Source organism: Scleropages formosus, chromosome 8 (genome assembly GCF_900964775.1).
Source record: "Scleropages formosus chromosome 8, fSclFor1.1, whole genome shotgun sequence".
NCBI lineage: Eukaryota > Metazoa > Chordata > Actinopteri > Osteoglossiformes > Osteoglossidae > Scleropages > Scleropages formosus.
Genome location: NC_041813.1, coordinates 16,394,746 through 16,414,955, shown reverse-complemented (window position 1 = coordinate 16,414,955; position 20,210 = coordinate 16,394,746). Strand labels below are relative to the sequence as shown.

The 20,210-nt window shown below is 42.5% G+C and overlaps 1 protein-coding gene across 1 annotated transcript; it reads left to right on the top strand.

The window, feature by feature from the left end:
- The first annotated feature begins 7,013 nt into the window (after positions 1-7,013).
- On the top strand, positions 7,014-19,779 carry LOC108935751 (CD97 antigen-like). Its single transcript, XM_018754595.2, has 18 exons — positions 7,014-7,245; positions 8,994-9,071; positions 9,321-9,464; positions 9,919-10,071; positions 10,563-10,712; positions 11,912-11,955; positions 12,085-12,189; positions 12,301-12,454; positions 12,990-13,094; positions 13,698-13,888; positions 13,969-14,145; positions 14,871-15,071; positions 15,300-15,517; positions 15,624-15,690; positions 16,144-16,235; positions 16,399-16,567; positions 17,237-17,326; positions 17,560-19,779. The coding sequence occupies exons 1-18, from the start codon at positions 7,215-7,217 to the stop codon at positions 17,599-17,601; spliced, it is 2,211 nt and encodes a 736-aa protein (XP_018610111.2). The 5' UTR covers positions 7,014-7,214; the 3' UTR covers positions 17,602-19,779.
- The last annotated feature ends 431 nt before the right edge of the window (positions 19,780-20,210 follow it).

Genomic DNA, 20,210 nt, shown 5'->3' with positions numbered 1-20,210 from the left:
GCTGTACAGGAGGGTCATTGCCTGTGTTTCTGGACCTCGATGCCAGTTTGCTCTCCTGTTTCCTCCTGCACACAAAGTAAGGAACTTAAACAAGTGAACCTCTGAATCTGTCAGCACACCTTCCTGCAGCAAAAGGAAGTGCAATTTCAGGGCCAGAGTCTGAAAAGAGAGATGGTATGATATTTAGAGGCTCAAGGAAGAGGATTTAAAATAAAGTTGTGACAAAAGAATGAGTTTGTGACCAAATGTGGAGAGAATAAAAACTGCTTATATGAGCACACACACACACACACATTTTCAGAACCGCTCGTCCCTTACGGGGTCACGGGGAACCGGAGCCTACCCGGCAACACAGGGCGTAAGGCCGGAGGGGGAAGGGGACACACCCAGGACAGGACGCCAGTCTGCCGCAAGGCACCCCAAGCAGGACTTGAACCCCAGACCCACCGAAGAGCAGGACTGCGGTCCAACCCACTGCGCCACCGCACCCCCACCTTATATGAGCAGACCACTGAAAATCAAATATGGTGATAACATCCGGTTTCTCAGAAACTCTAAGGGCACAGAAACAAAAGTTAAGCATTTCAACATTTCAGCAATGGGATGCTTCATGAGAAAAGCCTTGCTTGTTTACAGCTTTTTATGGTGAGGAAACAGAGGTCAGAAGTCAGCCTCTCGAACCCACAGACGTCTCAGTTGCTGGGGGTCAGTGGCTCCGTGTGCCCATGAAAAACTGGTTTTGGTCAATAAGCAGATGAATGAAGTGGTAAAAGAGTAAAAAACTATGCAAATCACACTGGAAGAGAGGGTTTTTGGGTAGTGATGTACTTTTCAAAAGAATTTTTAATGTGTCATTACAGATCCGTAGATATGTATTTGTCTGCGGGACTGTGTGTTTGTGCTAATGGATTCAGACTGGAGCAGAGAATCCTCTGGCCGGGTTTCCTTTCCCATCTGTCTGTGTCCAAACAGGAAGCAAGGCTCCCAGTGGTCTCTGTGCTCACAGCTGGATGAACGAAAGCCACCCCTCGGGAGGGAGATACACACACACCCACACACATACATATACACATTACATACACAGCTGGCTGATACTGAAGCCCGCTTACTGGAACAGTAAAGGGAGTGGTCTGTCCTGGAATTCGGTTCAAATGGACACAGTCTGATACAGCAAAGCCTCACAGTACATCTCACAGATAGACATGTTATGCTATAAGGGAGGGACATGAATATTCATAAGTGGAATTCTACCATCAGACAGCATGAGTGACGGACGTACATCAAACTATATTATTTCTAGAAAGGGAGAGTGCTGAAACAGCTTGTATGAGACAACTTGCATGTAACACAAAGATAGGAAGAACAAATGCGTCCAAGGGATGCCACTCATGGCTTTATATAACAACAGTCCCATGTCATACACAACATGATTCCAGAAAACAAAAGAGAAAACATCTCCTTCATCAGAAATTTTCTCTCTCAGGCCTAGAGGTAACACTGACAGCGGGAGTGGGCTGGATGTAATACTGGAAGTGAAGGGAGTTAGCTAGTGACATGTTTAGACAGTGACTAATTGAGAAAGACTTTTATTATTATGTGGGGGGCTTGGTGGTAGTGCAGTGGGTTTGACCGGGTTCTGCTCTCCAGTGGGTCTGGGGTTCAAGTCCCCCTTGGGATGCCTTGCAACGGACTGGCGTCCCGTCCTGGGTGTGTCCCCTCCCCCCTACAGCCTTACGCCCTGCGTTGCCGGGTTAGACTCCGGCTCTCCGTGACCCCGCATAGGACAAGTGGTTTCAGAAAGTGTGTGTGTGTGTTTTATTGTTATACCCGTCTCTAAAAATCCTGTTTAATGCTCCGATTGTATGTTACTTTGGAGAAAAGCATCTGCTAAATGAATCAACTTAACCGTAAATATGAAGACTGACACCTCCTGTATGTCCATCTAGGGATGATTTAGGATTACAGACATAAGCACTTGTGACCTGCATGTGAATTGTACCAATGAACTGACAGTCAGTTATGACCTTTGATGTTACAGGTGGCCAGGTGTGGACCCCAGTTACTTTTCCCATGAGCCCATTGTAAAGTCACTAGTAATTTTCCTAGTAACTAGCCATTTGTTGTTATATTGTGGCTGTACTATAATTAGGTGTGAATTCAGCGAGTTATGAAACTTTGTGTTCATGGGTTGTAATCTAGGAGTATTTTGTTACCACGGGAACTATAAGTGTTTATCCTGTGATGTAAAATTCAGAGCAATGATTTGTTTAGTTCTAAACATAAAGTGAGTGTAACAATAAGAAGAGTTGCATATGTTTGCTTCCCATTTTAATGGAAGGAACCTCTTTCATGATGTACATGCTCATATTTGAGAAATTCATGGATATGTAACGATCAGCTATTATGCTATTCACACTTGGGTGTGTCGTAATCTTCCGCATACTTGACGACTGCCCAGATACAGTTTATTATCCTCTCATAAGTATCTAATTATTTCCCAGGAGTATGATCATCTGCCGGTAATACTGACATAGGCCCCATGGTGTATTCAAAAACTAATCTACAAAAATGAGCAGCTGACATTTAAAGACCAGGTAGTGGAATTTCCCTTAATGCGTCAAGAGGAAATCCGAAAAGAATAAAAAGGAAACCAAAATGCTTGGATTTAAGTATTTAAATCAGCTTGAAAGACTAACTTCTCATGAGAATCAAATGGAAGCAACATCTGAGCTCCCAGAAGCAAAAAATTTTCTTGTTAAAATAACATGGGGGTGGACATTAATGCCCTAATGGCAGGACCTTTCATATAACACATATACAGCTATATGTAAATGCATAGAATGCATTCACTACTTACACATTTCCGTTTTATCTCTTCTATTTTCATAAACCAACAGTTTTACGCCTGTTTTATAATCATAGGATATGACTTTGGCATGGGTGCATTTAAAACTCAGAAATTGAAAACTCAGTGGCTTCTGAGGATTTTTTTTTTTCTGCTTGCTTCTTTTGCTACTCTATAGTGGAACACAAAAAGGATGCAGGGGTTTGAGGTTTTGTAACCGTCATAGGTTTGCACAGGAAGTTGTAGAGGCTGCGCTTCTAGTTAAAAATATCAGCTATATAAAGAGAAGGAGATGCAGAAGGCACAGAACCAGAGACAGAGAATCGTTTTCAGGACAGCGAAGCGAAGAGCTCACAGTCAGCAAATGGCACCATGAAGTCCGGCCCAAACGTGGTGACAAGTGACCTTGTGAAAATCCACCGACTACAAGTTCAGTCTAGCAAAGACTATGACCATTTCATTGCTTAGCAGATATTTTGCCAAAGGGACTCCCAGGTTGTATAGATTATTAATAGTATAGATTATTGGTATTATAGGGGGGTGCGGTGGCGCAGTGGGTTGGACCGCAGTCCTGCTCTCCGGTGGGTCTGGGGTTCGAGTCCCGCTTGGGGTGCCTTGCGATGGACTGGCATCCTGTCCTGGGTGTGTCCCCTCCCCCTCTGGCCTTATGCCCTGTGTTGCCGGGTAGGCTCCGGTTCCCCGTGACCCTGTATGGGACAAGCGGTTCTGAAAATGTGTGTGTGTGTATTGGTATTATTTCCATTATCTGACACTTTTTTCAAAGCAACTTATGATGTGAGGTTTGTTCGATAAGCTACAGTGATTTACCCATTTATACAGCTGGGTCATTTTTACTGCGTCAGTTCAGGGTAAGTTTCTTGATGAAGAGTAATTAACAGTAGGTGGGATTCAAACTGAAGTTTTACAGTTTTAACTGCTCTGACTACTACATCATTGACTGAGGGTTAGGCGGTTAGTTTTCTTTTGTCCTTTTCCCACTTTAGAATTCAACACAGGGGCAGTGGGTCAGTCAAGTGGCTCTTATGGTAAACCTTTAAAAGACTCAGCAGAGTGGCAAAAGCAGGTTGGTACCACAATCACAGTGAAGCTTTCAGTGAGTTACCCATTTATACAGTAGGGTAATTTCTTACTGGAGTAATCCTGGGTAATTACCTTGATGAGGGGTACTACAGCAGGAGGTGTGATTCAAACCTGTGGCCAGTGAGTGAGACAGTTTCATTAACTGTGAGGGATGGAAAATGTGGACCCAGAAGCAGCAGTGGTTGACAAGCAGCCTGACACAGAGAATAGGTAAATGGTAGGTTAGGGACACCGCACTAGTGGAGTGTCTTTCCAGGATGGCTACAGTGTTTACACACTGCGGTGCAGACACTGAGCCACCCAGAGAGCTTGTAGCCAGTGAGGAAGAGGCCCAGTGCTTACTACTGACCTGCGTAAGTCAACCCTTCCTCTTGGAATTGGACCAGATTACCATGATGTACTACTGCCAAGGGTGCCGACATGGTATGGGCTGTCATCCAGATTGCTGTTGGAATGAGGGTCATGATGGAGGAGATTGTATTATCTGTGTCTAGTGTGTGTGGGTAGGAAACTCAAAGCGATTCAACGGTACACTTTGCATATTCATAGTGAGCCAAGCAGAAGAGGAACTTCAGGCCAGAAGTCCTGTTTTTTATTCTTAAAAAACTGCAGTTGTTACATTTCCTCCACTTATTTTGAAAGAACATTCACGTGCCTCGGAATAAGCTTTTACATCAGCCTTACGGCTCAAGCTGCCACGTCCTCTTGTAGAATTCTACGCCGATCCCAAACTGCAGTTTGTAAAGATGTTCAGCATGGTTTCGCATTGGGGTTGCCCCTTAAGGTCAGCCTACTGAATAAGATCATAACTATAATGGAAGGCATCAACAAGGGCACTGTGCAGAAGAATCCCAAGCAGAAAGCAGAAAGCTCACCATGTGCCATCAGCCAACATACATACCCTTCCCCCATAACACCTACATCATTGAAAAGCAATAGGAACACGTGGGTAGGAGCAGATCTGTTGTGAGAAAGTGAGATTGAGGTTAGGCGAAGGGAGGCAGGGCCATCAGCAACGCAGCTTGATGAACACGATGTCCTCGTGTCCTCGGCACACAAACAAAAAAAACAAAAAAATGAACACCCAGCACAACAGCTTCTTCTTTCACATGGCCCAACAATGAAAGTAACCCCTTTGAACAGGGAGAGTGCTACAGGGCGGGATTCATTTCAGAGTCGTCTTGTCCAGTAGTCGCCCATCCTTTAGTCCAATTTATAAGCATTTTGAGTCACTTACGGGTTTTTTAAGATCTGTCTTCTTATACATTACTGGGTGGAAAAAGTAAATCCTACTGAATGTTTCTTAATTTCCTGTTCCTGCAGAACACCACCCTTGTGGTTTGCCGTCCCATAGTAATAAGCCGTTGCTGTTTAAAGGACTTCCCCTAGTAACACTGCTTAGGTGAACACTGACATGCTATAAATAATCCACGTTCTCACCGAAATTTTGTCAGCACAATTTACACAAAAAAGCAAGGATAAAATTTAGAAAAGTGGGAAAAATAAAACTACTGTGGATTCCTGTATCTCCCTGCTGGGTAATACCAGTCAAGTACAACTTAAGTTCACTTTTCAGATTTCAAGGGGAACCCCCTGCTCTGGGAATTATTGTTATTTTGTTTCAAGCTTTACTTTTCCCCTCCCAGTAGTATGCATGCAGTATCAAGAGATCAACCCATTATAATTATAATTCAGACCCATGCAATGTAGGAATTGTGAATCAAACGATGAGACACACAGCTGTCATTCAACAAAAACAGGGGGGTCCATTAAAAACAACTTCAGTGTATAGACAGTGTGGTGGTGCAGTGGGTTTGACCTGCTCTCTGGTGGGTTTGGGGTTCAAGTCCTGCTTGGGGTGCCTTGTAACGGACTGGCATCCCATCCTGGGTGTGTCCTCTCCCCCTCCAGCCTTACGCCCTATGTTGCCGGGTTAGGCTCCGGTTTGACGCAACCCTCCTTGGGACAAGTGGTTTCAGTGTGTGTGTATGTATATTTAGACCGTCTAACTCCAACAGTGAAATAACTGGCTACTCTCAGCTAACCAGAATGAGTGGTGTTTTCTTCCACGTAACAGTTTATAAATACATCAGGTGGGCATTATGTATGAAGTGTTCAGTTCTTTTAATTCTTATTTAAATCAGACAAGGGCAATTTTTCTCACAAGTCTTTATGTCTTTAGTGTCTGGTTGTATAATGAGTCCTTGATTCAAGAGAATTCTAAGTGGCCTTGATGAGAAAGTGTCTGGGGAAAAGAGAGGAAAGAGAAACAGTTGAGGGAATGGCAGCAAGAGAATGGTAAAATGCTGCACTGGACCCTCCATTGTCTATGTTGGACCTCTGTCCATCCGCCCAGCTAGGGTTGATTCAGCCTAAATCACAAAGGCGGGAAAGACATCCACCTTTCATCATCTCGCCCCCACAATGACGTGACCCTCACAGGACTGGCTGGCCAGACACGGCTTGGAACGTTGTGTCCGAAAGGTGGATTTGGTCCGATCTTTTGCAGGGGGGTCACACGGTGGACCCAACCTAGGAGCAGAGAGAGGTACTTCATAGGTTGCCAGAGACTTTGCAGACATGCTCAGCTGTCATGGAGATGAACACAAAGTACTATAAAAAGGTTGTCTTAAGTTTTCTAGGTGGTGTGGTGTGGTGTGGTGTGGTGTGGTGTGGTGTGGTGTGGTGTGGTGTGGTGTGGTGGGTTGGGTTGGGTTGGGTCCTGCTCTCTAGTAGGTCTGGGGTTCGAGTCCTGTTTAGGGTGCCTTGCGACGGACTGGCATCCAGTCCTTACTGTGTCCCCGCCCCTTTCAGCCTTACACCCTGTTTTGTTGGGTTAGGCTCCAGCTCCCCATGACCCTGTATGGGATAAGCGGTTCAGACAGCGTGTAAGTGTACTAGTTACCTGTTTTTTATATAAGCAGTTGCCCTCTACATTTTCCTCTCTCCTTAATGCCAGTCTGCGGAGAACGTATGTCCAATAAAAGTCAAAACCAAATTTAAAGGAAATGGCACTGAGAGAGAGAGAGAGAGAGAGAGAGAGAGAGAGAGAGAGAAAGAGAGAGTGAGAGAGAGAGAGAGAGAGAGAGAGAGAGAGAGAGAGAGAGGGACAGAAAAAGGAAAAGATAGCTAGACATACCTTCATACAGACAACAAACCTCAGACCATGAACAAAAACTGTGCTTTTCCAAGCAAGAAAGATTGGTGGATGAATATCTCAAATTTTTAAAGATTGTTTTACAACAGCTGTCTCTTCTCCTTTCCTGTGATGGGTTCCAGGGTGTATCTCCTGCTTCTGGGTGAGTTACTCTCCTAACTACTCTGCGTGGTGCTCACATGTGAGGGGAAACGATGCTGTTGAAATCTGAGCTCGACAATATGTAACTGTCACTACTGAAGTTTATTTGAAGAATAATAGCTGGATGCTCGTAGGGTCTTAATACGACAGCTGTCATCTGAAGAAAGTACTCAACAAAATATGGATGAGTAATGAAACAAGTAATCGTCTGTTTTATAGTGTATGCTAGCATATCAGGAATGTGGAAAGCAGATTTCTGAAAAATCTAAAATTTCCTCTCATTGTGTAACGGTTATAAGAGACTCTGTGTGTTTGTGTGCCTATGTGGGTGAGGTACAGGTGGGGGATAGCTAGATATAATGAGGGGATATGGTCTGTTTGCCAGTGTATGTGTGTGTTTGTGTCATAAGTTCTTTCACAATATAGTGTCTTATTGTCAGAGAAATACTGCGTAAAGTGGACATTGTTTCCTCGCACTCCGTGTGTGTGTGTGCGCGTGTGTGTTTGAAAGCAAAAGACAAAATCTCACACTGTATTTCTAACACTGTTCTTCCAAGCTTTTTTTTAAAAAAAAAGTCAACATTTTACCTTGATATTCATGACTTTTCAGAATCCTGGTGAATAACAAGGTCACTAAGGTCAAAATGAGATCATGGAAGTTCCCTTCGTAAGCTTCGAGATGATAGATTCATGGAAAAAAGGATTTTAAAACTCCTCATCTCAGTTACCTGCTAAGAAATTCACCGCAGTTACAGCTTCTCTGATGTGCACACACTTACACACACAGTACAGGCAGCGAGCGTATAGCACAGCGTTCTCAGAGATCTTTTTGCTGTAAAGTAACGAACTGTGCTTTAGAATCACACGTCTACATGTAAGTCTCACTTTCTGCTAATGTAATGCACACATCCTATTTTCTATGAGTTGTACATCGCTTTGGAGAGAAGCATCTGCTAAATGAATAAATGTAAATGTAAGTGTAAATGTAGATCATTTATTCTGACCTGACTGAAAAGACAAACATGTAAATGTAAATCAGTGTTGAACATCTGTTGAATCCAGTGAAAATTAGAAAAGTTCCATGAAAATTAATCTGGTAATATATTAAAGTACAGTATTTGTCATTAGAGGAACACTACGTTCCAAATGAAAGTCAGCTTATAACCATTATAAGCAGGAAAAGATATTCAAATGGGAGACTAGTTTCATGTAACACACAACCTAGAAATTGCCATAAATGAGGTGATGCTCAGTTTATTTATTTATTGACTTGCTTGCCGTTTGTGAAAAACAGGTTTTTAAATATATTCCTGAGGCAGTGAAAAAAAAAAAAACAAACACCCAGGCTGGGTCACCAGAGTTCTCCCGAACATGGTCATGATTGGTAGCAATATCTTGCCAACCATGATGCACAAGTGGGTAAATTAATTTTAAGGCAGGAGCTTGTAGCATTCAAATGGTTATGTGAAGAGAACAGACTTGGGTGAGCAGTTTTTGAAGTTGAGCTTTGAAGGCGATTCATTGTGGCACCCGTTTCTGGTATCTTTGCGGTGCTGCATTACCACATCACAGTTGTTATCAAGCCAAACTGCTATGGTAGCAAGTTTCCTGGAAGGGCATCTAATGTATTGGTCTATTGATGTAATCACCACTGCAGCATTCTAGGAAAGAAAAATCTCATGGATCACAACAGAAAACTGCTGAAAATCCATGAGGAATCACACAGATGATCATGTTTCTTTCCAACAGGTCTTCTGATGTGGGGATCATGCAATGTACAATGTCCCCCTGGATTTCAAACAAAACAATTTGGAGGATCATGTGAGGGTAAGTCTCATTCTACTTGAGACTCACCTCTGGAATGTGCCAAATCACTTATTCGGTAGTGCTATGCACTTTTCTTATTCTCAGATCCACTTAATTTAGGGTTAAATGTTAGTTATATAATGTTGCTTGCTAATGTTTGTGGTCCATGATTCCCAGAAGTCAAGGTTTCAGCAGTGCTGTAGTGAAGACAAGTGTGTCTGAGCCAGATACTCTGTTAGCTGTTCTCAAAAGACTTTTTTATTCACGCAGATATGGACGAATGCACAATCTCTCAAGGTATCTGTGGCAACAATGCAAAATGCTACAACACAAATGGCAGTTACTACTGCCAGTGTGAACATGGTTACAGGGCAAAATCATTCAATTTCACAAGCAGTACGGGACAATGCAAAGGTAAGACACCTGAAAACACAACTTCAGAAGGCTTTCATGCTCCCTCTACAAGTTACCTTCAACCATATGAATTCACTGCAGCAAGTGTGTTGTCACTGTTTGATTGCTGAACCCAGAATGACCCAACACTGAAATCGCACACAGCGTACACTATCTTTTTTTCTTCCAACTTTCGGCTGAGAGAATACATTGTAGATCTTCACTGAACTCCACCTGTGATGTACAACAGCAAGCTAAATGAAGCATTTCAGCCACCAGCTTTTAGGCATCAGCATTTGTATTTGCATGTACCCTTTGGTCTAAGCAGAAACCAAGATTTAAATTAAAAGTATTTCGGGTGGCTCATTTGGCCTGCCTGGATGTACCAAGTTTAATGGGCCAAAGGGATCCCTTCTGCAGCTGTGAAGTGATCCATCAGCACTTAATCATGAGAAACCTGTCTGTCTATCTGCAGATATAAACGAGTGTATAGAAGAACCCAAGATCTGTGGCCTAAATGCCGAATGTAGAAATACAATTGGATCTTACTCCTGCAGTTGTATATCTGGATATAATCCCGGCCCTGAAGCTGAAACTGTTCAACAGGCCAGGAACATAACCTGTGTTGGTAAGGAAAATATTTACCTAATGGACCAGATCAGGGGGTGCGGTGGCGCAGTGGGTTGGCCCACAGTCCTGCTCTCCGGTGGGTCTGGGGTTCGAGTCCCGCTTGGGGTGCCTTGCGGCGGACTGGCGTCCCGTCCTGGGTGTGTCCCCTCCCCCTCCGGCCTTACGCCCTGTGTTACCGGGTAGGCTCCGGTTCCCCGTAACCCCGTATGGGACAAGCGGTTCTGAAAATGTGTGTGTGTGTGTGTGTGTGTGTGTGTGGACCAGATCAAGCTGAAAACATGAAACAAAATGCATTCTGAATGTTGGTCCCCACCATTTGGAATTTGATATAAGTGTACTTGAATCATATAGTCTAAACATACTCTGAAATCACCACTGACTTTGAGAGGAATGGGTCTGGAAAATGTTAGTCTGAGAGACACCAGCATTACTCCAATGAAGATGAGGACATCAGAGCTCCTCTTCATCCTTTTTCTTTCACCCACACAGATATAGACGAATGCTCCATCACGCCAGACATCTGTGGTCAGAATGCATATTGCCGCAACACAAACGGCCACTACGACTGTCAGTGTCAACCCGGTTTCATATCAACATCAGGCAACACCAGTTTCACTAATGGCACTGGGAAATGTGTAGGTAAGACACCTCAAAATCCTACTGATCTTGTACTTAGTGAGATGAATGATACGAATCAGCATAGTGGCGCAGTGAGTAGTACTGTTATGCTGTGAGAGGATATGGGTTTGATCCCTGCTCGGTCTGTGTGGAGTTTGCATGTTCTCCCCGTGTCTGGGTGGGTTTCCTCTGGGTGCTCTGGTTTCCTCCCACAGTCCAAAGACATGCTGTTCAGGCTCACCCATAGTGTGTGAGTGACAGAGAGTGTGTCTTCCACTGATGTATGGATAAGTGACTCATTGTAAGTAGTGTATCTAGCAGTGTAAGTCACTTTGGTGAGTAAGGTGTGTGGGCTGATAACATCACATAGAGTTCATTGGAAGCTGCTTTGAAGAAAAGTATCTACTAAATAAATAAATATAATGAGCAATGACCCTGCGTAACCTTAAATGCTCAGTAACTCTTTGCACATGGTGCACTTCCTCTTTTGTGTGAAGTCATTACTGGGGCCCAAAGCAGAAATGAACTGTTTCAGTATTGCTCAGTCATCTGTCAGTATTACTTTGCTTCAGCAACTTAAAAGGAAAGATGTAACCTAAGCCATATTTTTACAGCTTTCACAACTGCACATTGTCATGGCAATGCAACTACACTGCACAGTACAGTACAGTACAGTTGCTTATTGAGTTGGAAGAAATACTTCAGTTGGACAATGAGAGAATGAGACAATGTCTCCTACCTATTTCTGGGTGTTGTAAATAGAAGTTATTATTCTTAGCTTATTGGACAGGGGTACAGACTGCTTCCTGCAGTCTGCAGAAGTGTCAAAGAGCTAAGAGCAAGAAGACAAGAAAACAGGATGTGCAGTGAAAATCATTACAAATAAGACTTTCTCCATTGTGGTTTAATAGACATTGGGCTTAATGCCTCCCAAATTAAGAATCTACTCGTCCACACACCCCAAGATGATAAAGAAGAATTGTATTCATACCTTGAGTAGTGTAGGGCAGGTTTTTGCTCTGACGCTAACAGGCAACCACTGACAAAATCTAACTGCCAGACAGACAACCAGTGACCTGTCCAGTCCAGCTGTATCCACATCCTGGACTTCTAATGCTAGGGAAACAACACAAGGGAGGCAGATTCTTCCCAAACCTAAATATGGGGACAGCTCAACTGGCAGATAGTCAGTAACCACATGCTCCCATGTCTTCCCGCAGACCTGAAGTGTGACCAGTACACTCTGGACACTGCCACTCTCCAGGTAGGCACTTAATGGCTTCCCTCTGTTGGGATCTTCTGAATATCCAGCTAACTACATTCAAGCCATATCGTCCCATTTCTCAACCTTCTGTTCAGCCCTTGTCAACATCACCACTCTCTGTTCTCCCAGAGCTCACCAAACTTTCAGGAGATGCAGAATCAGCTGAGAAATACCTGCTTAGCACTGGCCACAAAAAGTGCCGCGGGTCAAGCCGATGCAGTTACATTCTTGAAAGTAAGCCTTAACCATGCACTCACTAACACATCATGTAAAGTAATATTCGACAGCGTTCAAAGGAGATTCACTTTCATCTCCATCTCTCTTTCTCTGCCTCTCTCTGTAAAGAGGTTATTGACCATAGTAGATGAGGTCCTGAAACACGGACCACTGGATGACAGCTGGAAAGTGAGCAAACTGCTGAGCTCAGTTGAGGATACTGTGCAAATGATAAGCCTACTGCTCTCCGAGCCAGAGACCAAAATGGATTCTGCACAGACAGGTAGAGACTGACAGCAGAACCACCCTTCTCCAGAGTAGTAGTTGCTCTTTTTTTTTTTTTCACCATCCCAGTGGAAGAGGGCTATTCATTTCTGGCATTGTCATCTAAAATCCTTCATTTCAAGCTAGTTTTTATTACACTCTTTGATTAAACCTCCACAATAAATTATCCTTAGTTAAGCCATTAAACAAAGAAGGGCTTCACATTATACAACGGTTTAGCTAAGAACAATGTGGTGAACCTGTCTGTGCGTTCATCCTTTTCTACTTCCTTCAGAGAAGCTTATTGCGGAGTGCTTTGATTACAAATAATCTATTTAGAGAGTATGATGTCTTTACATAAACAGAAGTCATTTGTTTAGTTAGTTTCACATAGTTGCCAAATGAATAAATGTAGTTGTGATTCTCAAACCTGTAAATATTCAGGAAGTTGTCGTATAAACTTAGAAATGTTGGTTTTGGAAGTCAAGGTTTAGAGATGCAGGTCCAATGCCCACTTACTTCAGGCAGTAACACAGCAATATGTTTTAATGCAGTGGTCCAGATCTTGAAGAGCTTTTCAACCCAACCCCAAGGTTCTGTCATGCTGTCCTCTGAACATGTCAAATTGGACACCCAGTGGGAGACGACTGAAGGATACGGTATGACCCCAGGTTTCCATTGACTTACTTTGGCTTTGTCATCACAACCTTAAATATCTCACAATGTAATAAACATTCCTAGAGCTCTTAGTTGTGTAATTTTTGCATTGAATATTATTAGTTAAGGTTTGCTGATTATAGAAACACCACTAGTTCTTCTACAGTGTCAGTTTTAGCTACAGAATCTTGCCGCTACTGGAACATTCTAGAAAGTACCAAAACATTCTAGAAAGCATCAGATCCTAAAAGGTATTGGAATATTCTGTGCATGGAACCCGGTGCAAAAATTTGACAAAATTTGCTGATTTCAAGAATGCGGAATATTTTTCCAAAAACTGACATGTAGTACAAACTAATGCCAAAAGTATGTTTAATCCAACAAAACTGAATGGAAAATGCAAAAGAATCGACATAATAAAAACACAGTGTTTTTCTGAGTGTTCCAGACTTGGTTCCAAAGGCAACACAGTCCGTATGTTCATTACTGATGTGGCTACCTGGTGATTTTATTTTGAGGAACTTCTGCTTCTTGTTTCATGATTTTGGAAACTATTTTAACATTTTGTCGGGAACTCTTTTGACCAACTGCGTCTCTTCAACCAGGGTTTACTTCCATCTGTTTGGTCAGCTACAACCACCTCGAGTCTTCCACAAACAATTCCTTCCATGGAATGAGTAATTTCAGCCAGGGCATGAGATATAAACTGGTCTCCAAAGTAGTGTCGGCCAAAGTGAGCAACCCAAATACAGCGCATCTGGAGAAACCCATCTTCCTGACCTTCTCCCTTTTGAAGGTAAAGTCTGGTCATTCCCTACAGTTGCCTGGTCTCATGAGCTTCAGACTTTCTCTCCTCACACTATGCCGCTTTCCCAGTCTGCCCTCCAGTCTAAAAAAGGATCCCTCATTTGTGTATACTGGGACGAGAAGCTTTCTGGTGGGGGCTGGTCAGAGAAAGGCTGCAGTGTTTCAGAGTCAAATGGGACCCACACCATTTGTTCCTGCACCCATCTCAGCAGCTTTGCTGTGCTCATGGCACTCTACGATATTGAGGTGAGCAGACCTTTTGTCAAGCTGAAATGTCACCAGACATCTTAAAGCTATAGATGGTGGAGTTCCTTAAACAAAAAATATTTTTGAATTCTTTAAACTTCAAGGAGTATTTTGAGAGGTAAACTTGTCAGACCAGTTCTTCCTTGGATATAAAATCTAATTAGTGTCAGTTTGGTCATTTTTAAAATGTGCAGTTCCTGTTATTCAGACCTTCATCTATTTTCAATAACCGCTTGTTGTGATCAGGGTCACGGTGATCCAGAGCCTATGCCGGAAGCATTGGGCGCAGGACACCAGACCTTTGCAGGATAGCCACACACACACACACACACATACACTCACAGTCACTCACCCATCCACATATTAAGGGCAATTTACAGTCACCAATTCACTTGACCTGCATGTGTTTGGACTGTGGGAAGAAGCCAGAGCACCCAGAAGAAACCCACACAAACAACATGCAAATACATAAAGTCTGAGCAGAGATTGAACCAACATTCTCTCACACCACCCAGATGCTACAAGGTAGCAGCACAACTCACTGTGACTATGCCACCTTCTGACCTCCACTATCTTTGTAAGACTGGTATCTTCTCAGTGCAAAATAACATCATCGCTGCTGTAATTTTACGATTAGTAGCTTTTCGGTGTGGCATATGCCCATGATTGCTATGTTGAAATAGCTGCTATCCCTTCTCAACATAATGTCATCTTCATTCTTCCAGGAGAAATTCCAGCAGCAGCTGCAGATGATCACGTGGGTAGGGTTGTCCCTGTCCCTAGTATGCCTGTTCCTCTGCATCATCACCTTTTCCTGCTTCCGCTCCATAAAGGGCACTCGCAATACCATCCACCTGAACCTGTGCATCAGCCTCTTTGCTGCCGATTTCATCTTCCTCATTGGAATCACCAAAACGGAGCCCATGGTATTTCCTGTGCTTATGTTTGTAAAGAAATATGGGAGACAAACTGTGTATTTCAATGTGTGTATGTGTTTTTGGACTATGATTTCATTGATATACATGTATATTATCATTGTTTCTGAGTCTTGTCTGTTTTTGCATGTATGGGGGCTTTCATGTATGTCTCTTTGTTGCCTGTGGTTGCCTAGTATAAGAATATGTGCATGTAACCAAAGACCTCTACCTCATCAGACAGGCTGTGGCATTGCGGCAGCCCTGCTCCACTTCCTCTTCCTCTCTGCCTTCTGCTGGATGTGCCTGGAGGGAGTGCAGCTGTATCGCATGGTGGTCCTGGTCTTCCACACAGAGCTGAAGCTTGCCTGCATGCTGGCTGCCGGTTATGGCATTCCCATTGTTATCGTGGGCATCTCTGCTGCCGTTAACTGGAGCGGATACGGCACGGAAAAATAGTGAGTGCCCCACACTGCATGCCCACCTGCCTTGTTAGTTACAGCAGTGAGGAGATACATGCTTTCATACAATTGTCAACAGACAATGTACTGTCTTGTCCCTCAGCTGTTGGTTGAGCCGGAAGGACCATTTCATCTGGAGTTTCTTTGGCCCTGTCTGCGCAATTATTGCTGTAAGTGGTCCTCACCGCCCTTCTTAGTCTCCTTGTCTTTCTCGGTTCCTTGGACTGATAACATTGGCTTTGACTGTCCTGGCGCTAATACCAACCAACCAATGTCAACAACCGCTTCTCCCAAGTGGGGTCTCTGCAAGCTGGAGACTATCCCAGAAACACAGGGTGCAAGGCTGAAGGGGGAAGGGATACACCCTGGATGGGGCGCCAGTCCATCGCAAGGCACCCCAAGCAGGACTCGAACCCCGGACCCGCCTGCCAAACCCGCTGCTGGCGCTAATAGTCCCAGTGTAATAGCCCCTCCAAAAACCAGGGCAAGAGAGTTTAATCTAATTGCTAAACTCACCCTCTGGAAGAGTTTGTCAATGACACTCTCCGTCAGCCTCTGACAAGCAACGCTGTCTACCACTGGAAATACAATAATTACAGCATCTCTCTGTCGCTCTTTTGCAGGTGAACACATTTTTCTTTGTGTTAACCATACAAAAGCTGGTTGAGAAGTTCTCCAGCCTCAACCCTGAACTGTCTAACCTACAAAAAATTAAGTAAGCGAAAAAACATTGTGCGAGACCCGATATTTAATGTATAATTTATATCCATACATTTCATATGGTTTTATGTATTAGAGTAACAGTTGTAAATCTACAACCATCGGTTTGGTGCTGGAATGTTTATGTTTGTATTTTGTATGTTTATTATCATTTGCAGAACTTTCACAGTTACTGCAATCGCTCAGCTCTGCATTCTGGGCCTCATGTGGATCTTTGGCTGCTTCATGTTCCAGGAAGGCACGATTGCTATGGTGTATCTGTTCACCATCTTCAACAGCCTGCAGGGGGTGTTGGTCTTTCTCATGCATTGCCTATTGACCAAACAGGTCTGTTTCTCACACAGGTCTCGCCTGAAACTAGAAACATAGACTAAAGCTTCAGCCTGAAACCCTCATTGGTGACATAGCAAGTTTCTGGCAGAGCATCACCCGTCATGTTGCTATACTTACATTTACATTTACATTTACAGGTGGTCTCCAACTTACGATGGGGTTACGCTCTGCGAAACCCCATCGTAAGTCAAAAATATTGTAAGTCAAAAATGCATTTAATGCACCTAATACACACCTCTGCATAACAGACTGGGAGATGCGGATCGCTGTCACTGCCCAGCATTGCGCCAGAGTATCACACCACATGTTGCTTGCCCAGGAAAAAAAAATCTAAATTCAAAATTCAAAGTACGGTTTTCTACTGAATGTCTATCGCCAGCTCACCATCGTAAAGTCGTAAAAATCGCTAAGTCGAACCATCGCAAATCGGGGACCACCTGTATTTATTTAGCAGATGCTTTTACTACTGAGGCTTCTGTGGTTTTTCACAGTTTGCAGATAATATTTCTGAAAGTCTGACCCTTCAATCAACATACATATATAATCATTGCTTGAAAATCTGAGATGGTCTATTAGTAAAATACAGTTAACTTGTAAAATAATAAATAATCTGCAACGTTACAAGACACTGTAACATGTTGGATGTAATGTGATTGGTGCCAGGTGAGGAATGAGTACAGGAGGCTCCTGACCAGTATCTGCTCAGAGAAGAAGTATTCCGAGTTCAGCAGCAACCAGTCCAGCAAATCACAGGTACAAACACATACTCACACGCACACCGTGTACATGCTGGCTACCTCAACAATCAAATTCAGAGGAATACAAGAACATACATGTCATCCAACACAGAGGGTACACATTTACACACACGTATCCAGGATGCCAAACCTTATCCCAAAACTTGCAAGAAGGTACAAAGCTCAACCGAATGAAACCGGTAACCATTGCTAACGGCTTTTCACTGTACCTTCTGTTTCATCTTGCAGGCCTCCAAGAGCGTTCAACACACGGGAGAGTCGAAGATGTGAGGAACTTACAGTGTTCCCAGAAGTCTATCAAAGTATCTCTGCTTACCTGTCTTAGCTCTCCATGACCAGTCCTGCCACTAGTCTTCTGTCTAAAGTTGATTCCATGACCGGTAGCTAAGCTATCACTGTATCTGCGAAAGATACATATCCATAGAGGATTCTCAAGGAGTGAGGCATTCTGTTGGTGGATTTCCTAGGTTCAAGACATTGTATTGGCAGATTCCCTGTGGGCTAGGTATTCCACTGGTTGAATTCACTCAGAGTGGAGCATTCTGTTGGTGAATTATAGGAATGAGACCTTCTATTCTTGGATATCCTGGATATTAAGTATTTTATTGGTGGATTTCCAAGGAGTGATTTTTTTTTCTGTTGTTGGCTCTACAGCACAGAAATGTAGGTGCAATCAATAATATTTAGCATAACTGGATACTGTTTCAGTATTAAAGGTTGCAGAGTTAGAGCAAATTTTAGGGCACAGTGCTTATCACTTTTCTTACCGAGATACCACAGGTAGTTCACTTTCAAAAGAAAACAACTGGCTTTGTTTTTCAGCACTCATTCTTGAAACCTGGGACAAAACAATATTTTTTCTTAATTTAAATTAAGAAGAATTTAATTGTTAGATTTTTTAAGAAATGGTAACTTTTTTGATTTTCTGGTTTAAGATAAATTTTATTACATGTTTTGACAGACTAGGCTCTTGGCTGTAAGACTTCATAAAGGAACAAGTGCTTGTTTGAAATAATTTCTTAAAATCGATCTTTTTGCTGTTCTTTCAAAATACATCTTTGTCAGGTGATATGTGCTGTAAGTTTATTTACTGGGTAGTATGTCCCCCATCAATGAAATCCATAACATCTACAGAAGTTTTGTAAATTTCTCTTGTTCTGCTTACTTTGTCATATCTTGACTGAAAATTGGCATTTGGACTATTGGGGTTTAAGAATTGTACTTCCACATTATGATGTTCAGAATCCAAAGTAAGAATTTTTGTATCTGAAGGAATGTAATGAGTTGACAGTGAATGGAGTTGAAAAAAAATTATGTTTGGTTTTCTCACATATTATCTATAAAGCAGCTGTTTTGCTTGTCTGTAAAAAGGTATCTTTGAACCAATGAATTGCAAAAATTTTTAATACGTGACATATTTATTTTTTATCTAAAAAATTAAGTTCATGTCTTACAGTTGTGACATGGCCATCTGAAAACATTAAATTTATTTAAAAAAAGAATTAAAACCTACCAGACCGTGAAGAGATATTTCACACACCAAACCAAAAAGTGGAAAAGGAGCAGTTTGGATGTAGCAGACTGATTTTATTGATGATTTTATAAATCCTTTGTAAAATTCTGAGTGTTCACACTAAAGTTGGAACACATTTTTGAAAGACAGAATTTACAGGAAAAAAAAACATTTCTACCACATGTGGCTAAATTTAAACATCAATATCCCTTCTATCAGTCTGGCTATGTATTTCATTGTTTCAAGAGCATTTTAAATATTTTTTGCCATTTTGCAGTTGTGAACCTGGGTCTAGGACAGGGCCAGTTTTTAGGTTCTTGATTATGAAATTTAAATAAATAGCCCATAAAACAGGATAAAGAAACACAGAAGCAGTCATCAGAATATTAATTTAAAACAGTCCACAAATAACATTTCTTTATTAATTTTTCAACAATATTAGTAGATTTCCTTAGTAGTACATGTTTTGCCCAAATTCTAAAGTATGTTTTAGTCAGTGACAAAAAGCTATGTACACGACGCACATTTTGTTATATATGCACAGTTTTTCACTTTACAGGTTCTTCTGTTTAATATTTTTTCTGATACATTAACAATGCTCAGTTATACTTCTTGACCCTCTCTTTTACCAAGTATTTCATAAATGACTCCAAGTGTTCGCAGATGTATAGACCTGATTTATTACCTCATGATAAAAAAATACTGCTGTGCTTTTTCCTGAAAGATTTCATACTTGAAAAAAGAAGTTAAACATTTTTTTAAAAAAATAAACATTCTAAGAAGCTTGGTTTCATGTTGGTATTCTTCTTTTCTCTTCTTGCTTTTTTATTACTCTGTTAATGAAACAGGGGGGCGCAGCGAGGTTGGATGAGTCCTGCTCTCCGGTGGGTCTGGGGTTCGAGTCCCGCTTGGGGTGCTTTGTGATGGACTGGCGTCCGGTCCTGGGTGTGCCCCCTCCCCCTTCGAGCCTTGCACTCTGTGTTGCCGGGTTAGGCTCCGGCTCGCTGCAGCCCCGCTCGGGACAAGCGGCTTCAGACAGCGTGTGTTAATGACACACAGCCTTGCAACCAGCTATCTTATTTGTTTATTTGTTCAGAAAGCACATCGAAGGCTAAATCAGCGAACTCGCTTTATAAACCTGTTCATGGCAGTTTTACAGAACACACACCATTCTGTGTTTTTAAGGCTGGCATGCAGTCTGCTGAGCACTGAAGTAAATACCCCAGTAAACCAAAATGTCAGCGCTCCAAGGCTATGGTTAATCTGTGTTGTCCTGAAGTGCAACTTAAATTAAATACTCAAGTGTCCTAACAGATTTTTTCATTAATATGGGGAAAAAACTGAAGACAGTTGAGCAGTCTGGTAG

Coding starts and splice junctions, on each gene's coding strand:
- LOC108935751 (XM_018754595.2), top strand. CDS start 7,215: ATGGGTTCCAGGGTGTATCTCCTGCTTCTGG. Junction 12,190..12,300: donor ATGCAGTTACATTCTTGAAA/GTAAGCCTTAAC, acceptor CTCTCTGTAAAG/AGGTTATTGACCATAGTAGA. Junction 13,095..13,697: donor GGAGACGACTGAAGGATACG/GTATGACCCCAG, acceptor CTCTTCAACCAG/GGTTTACTTCCATCTGTTTG.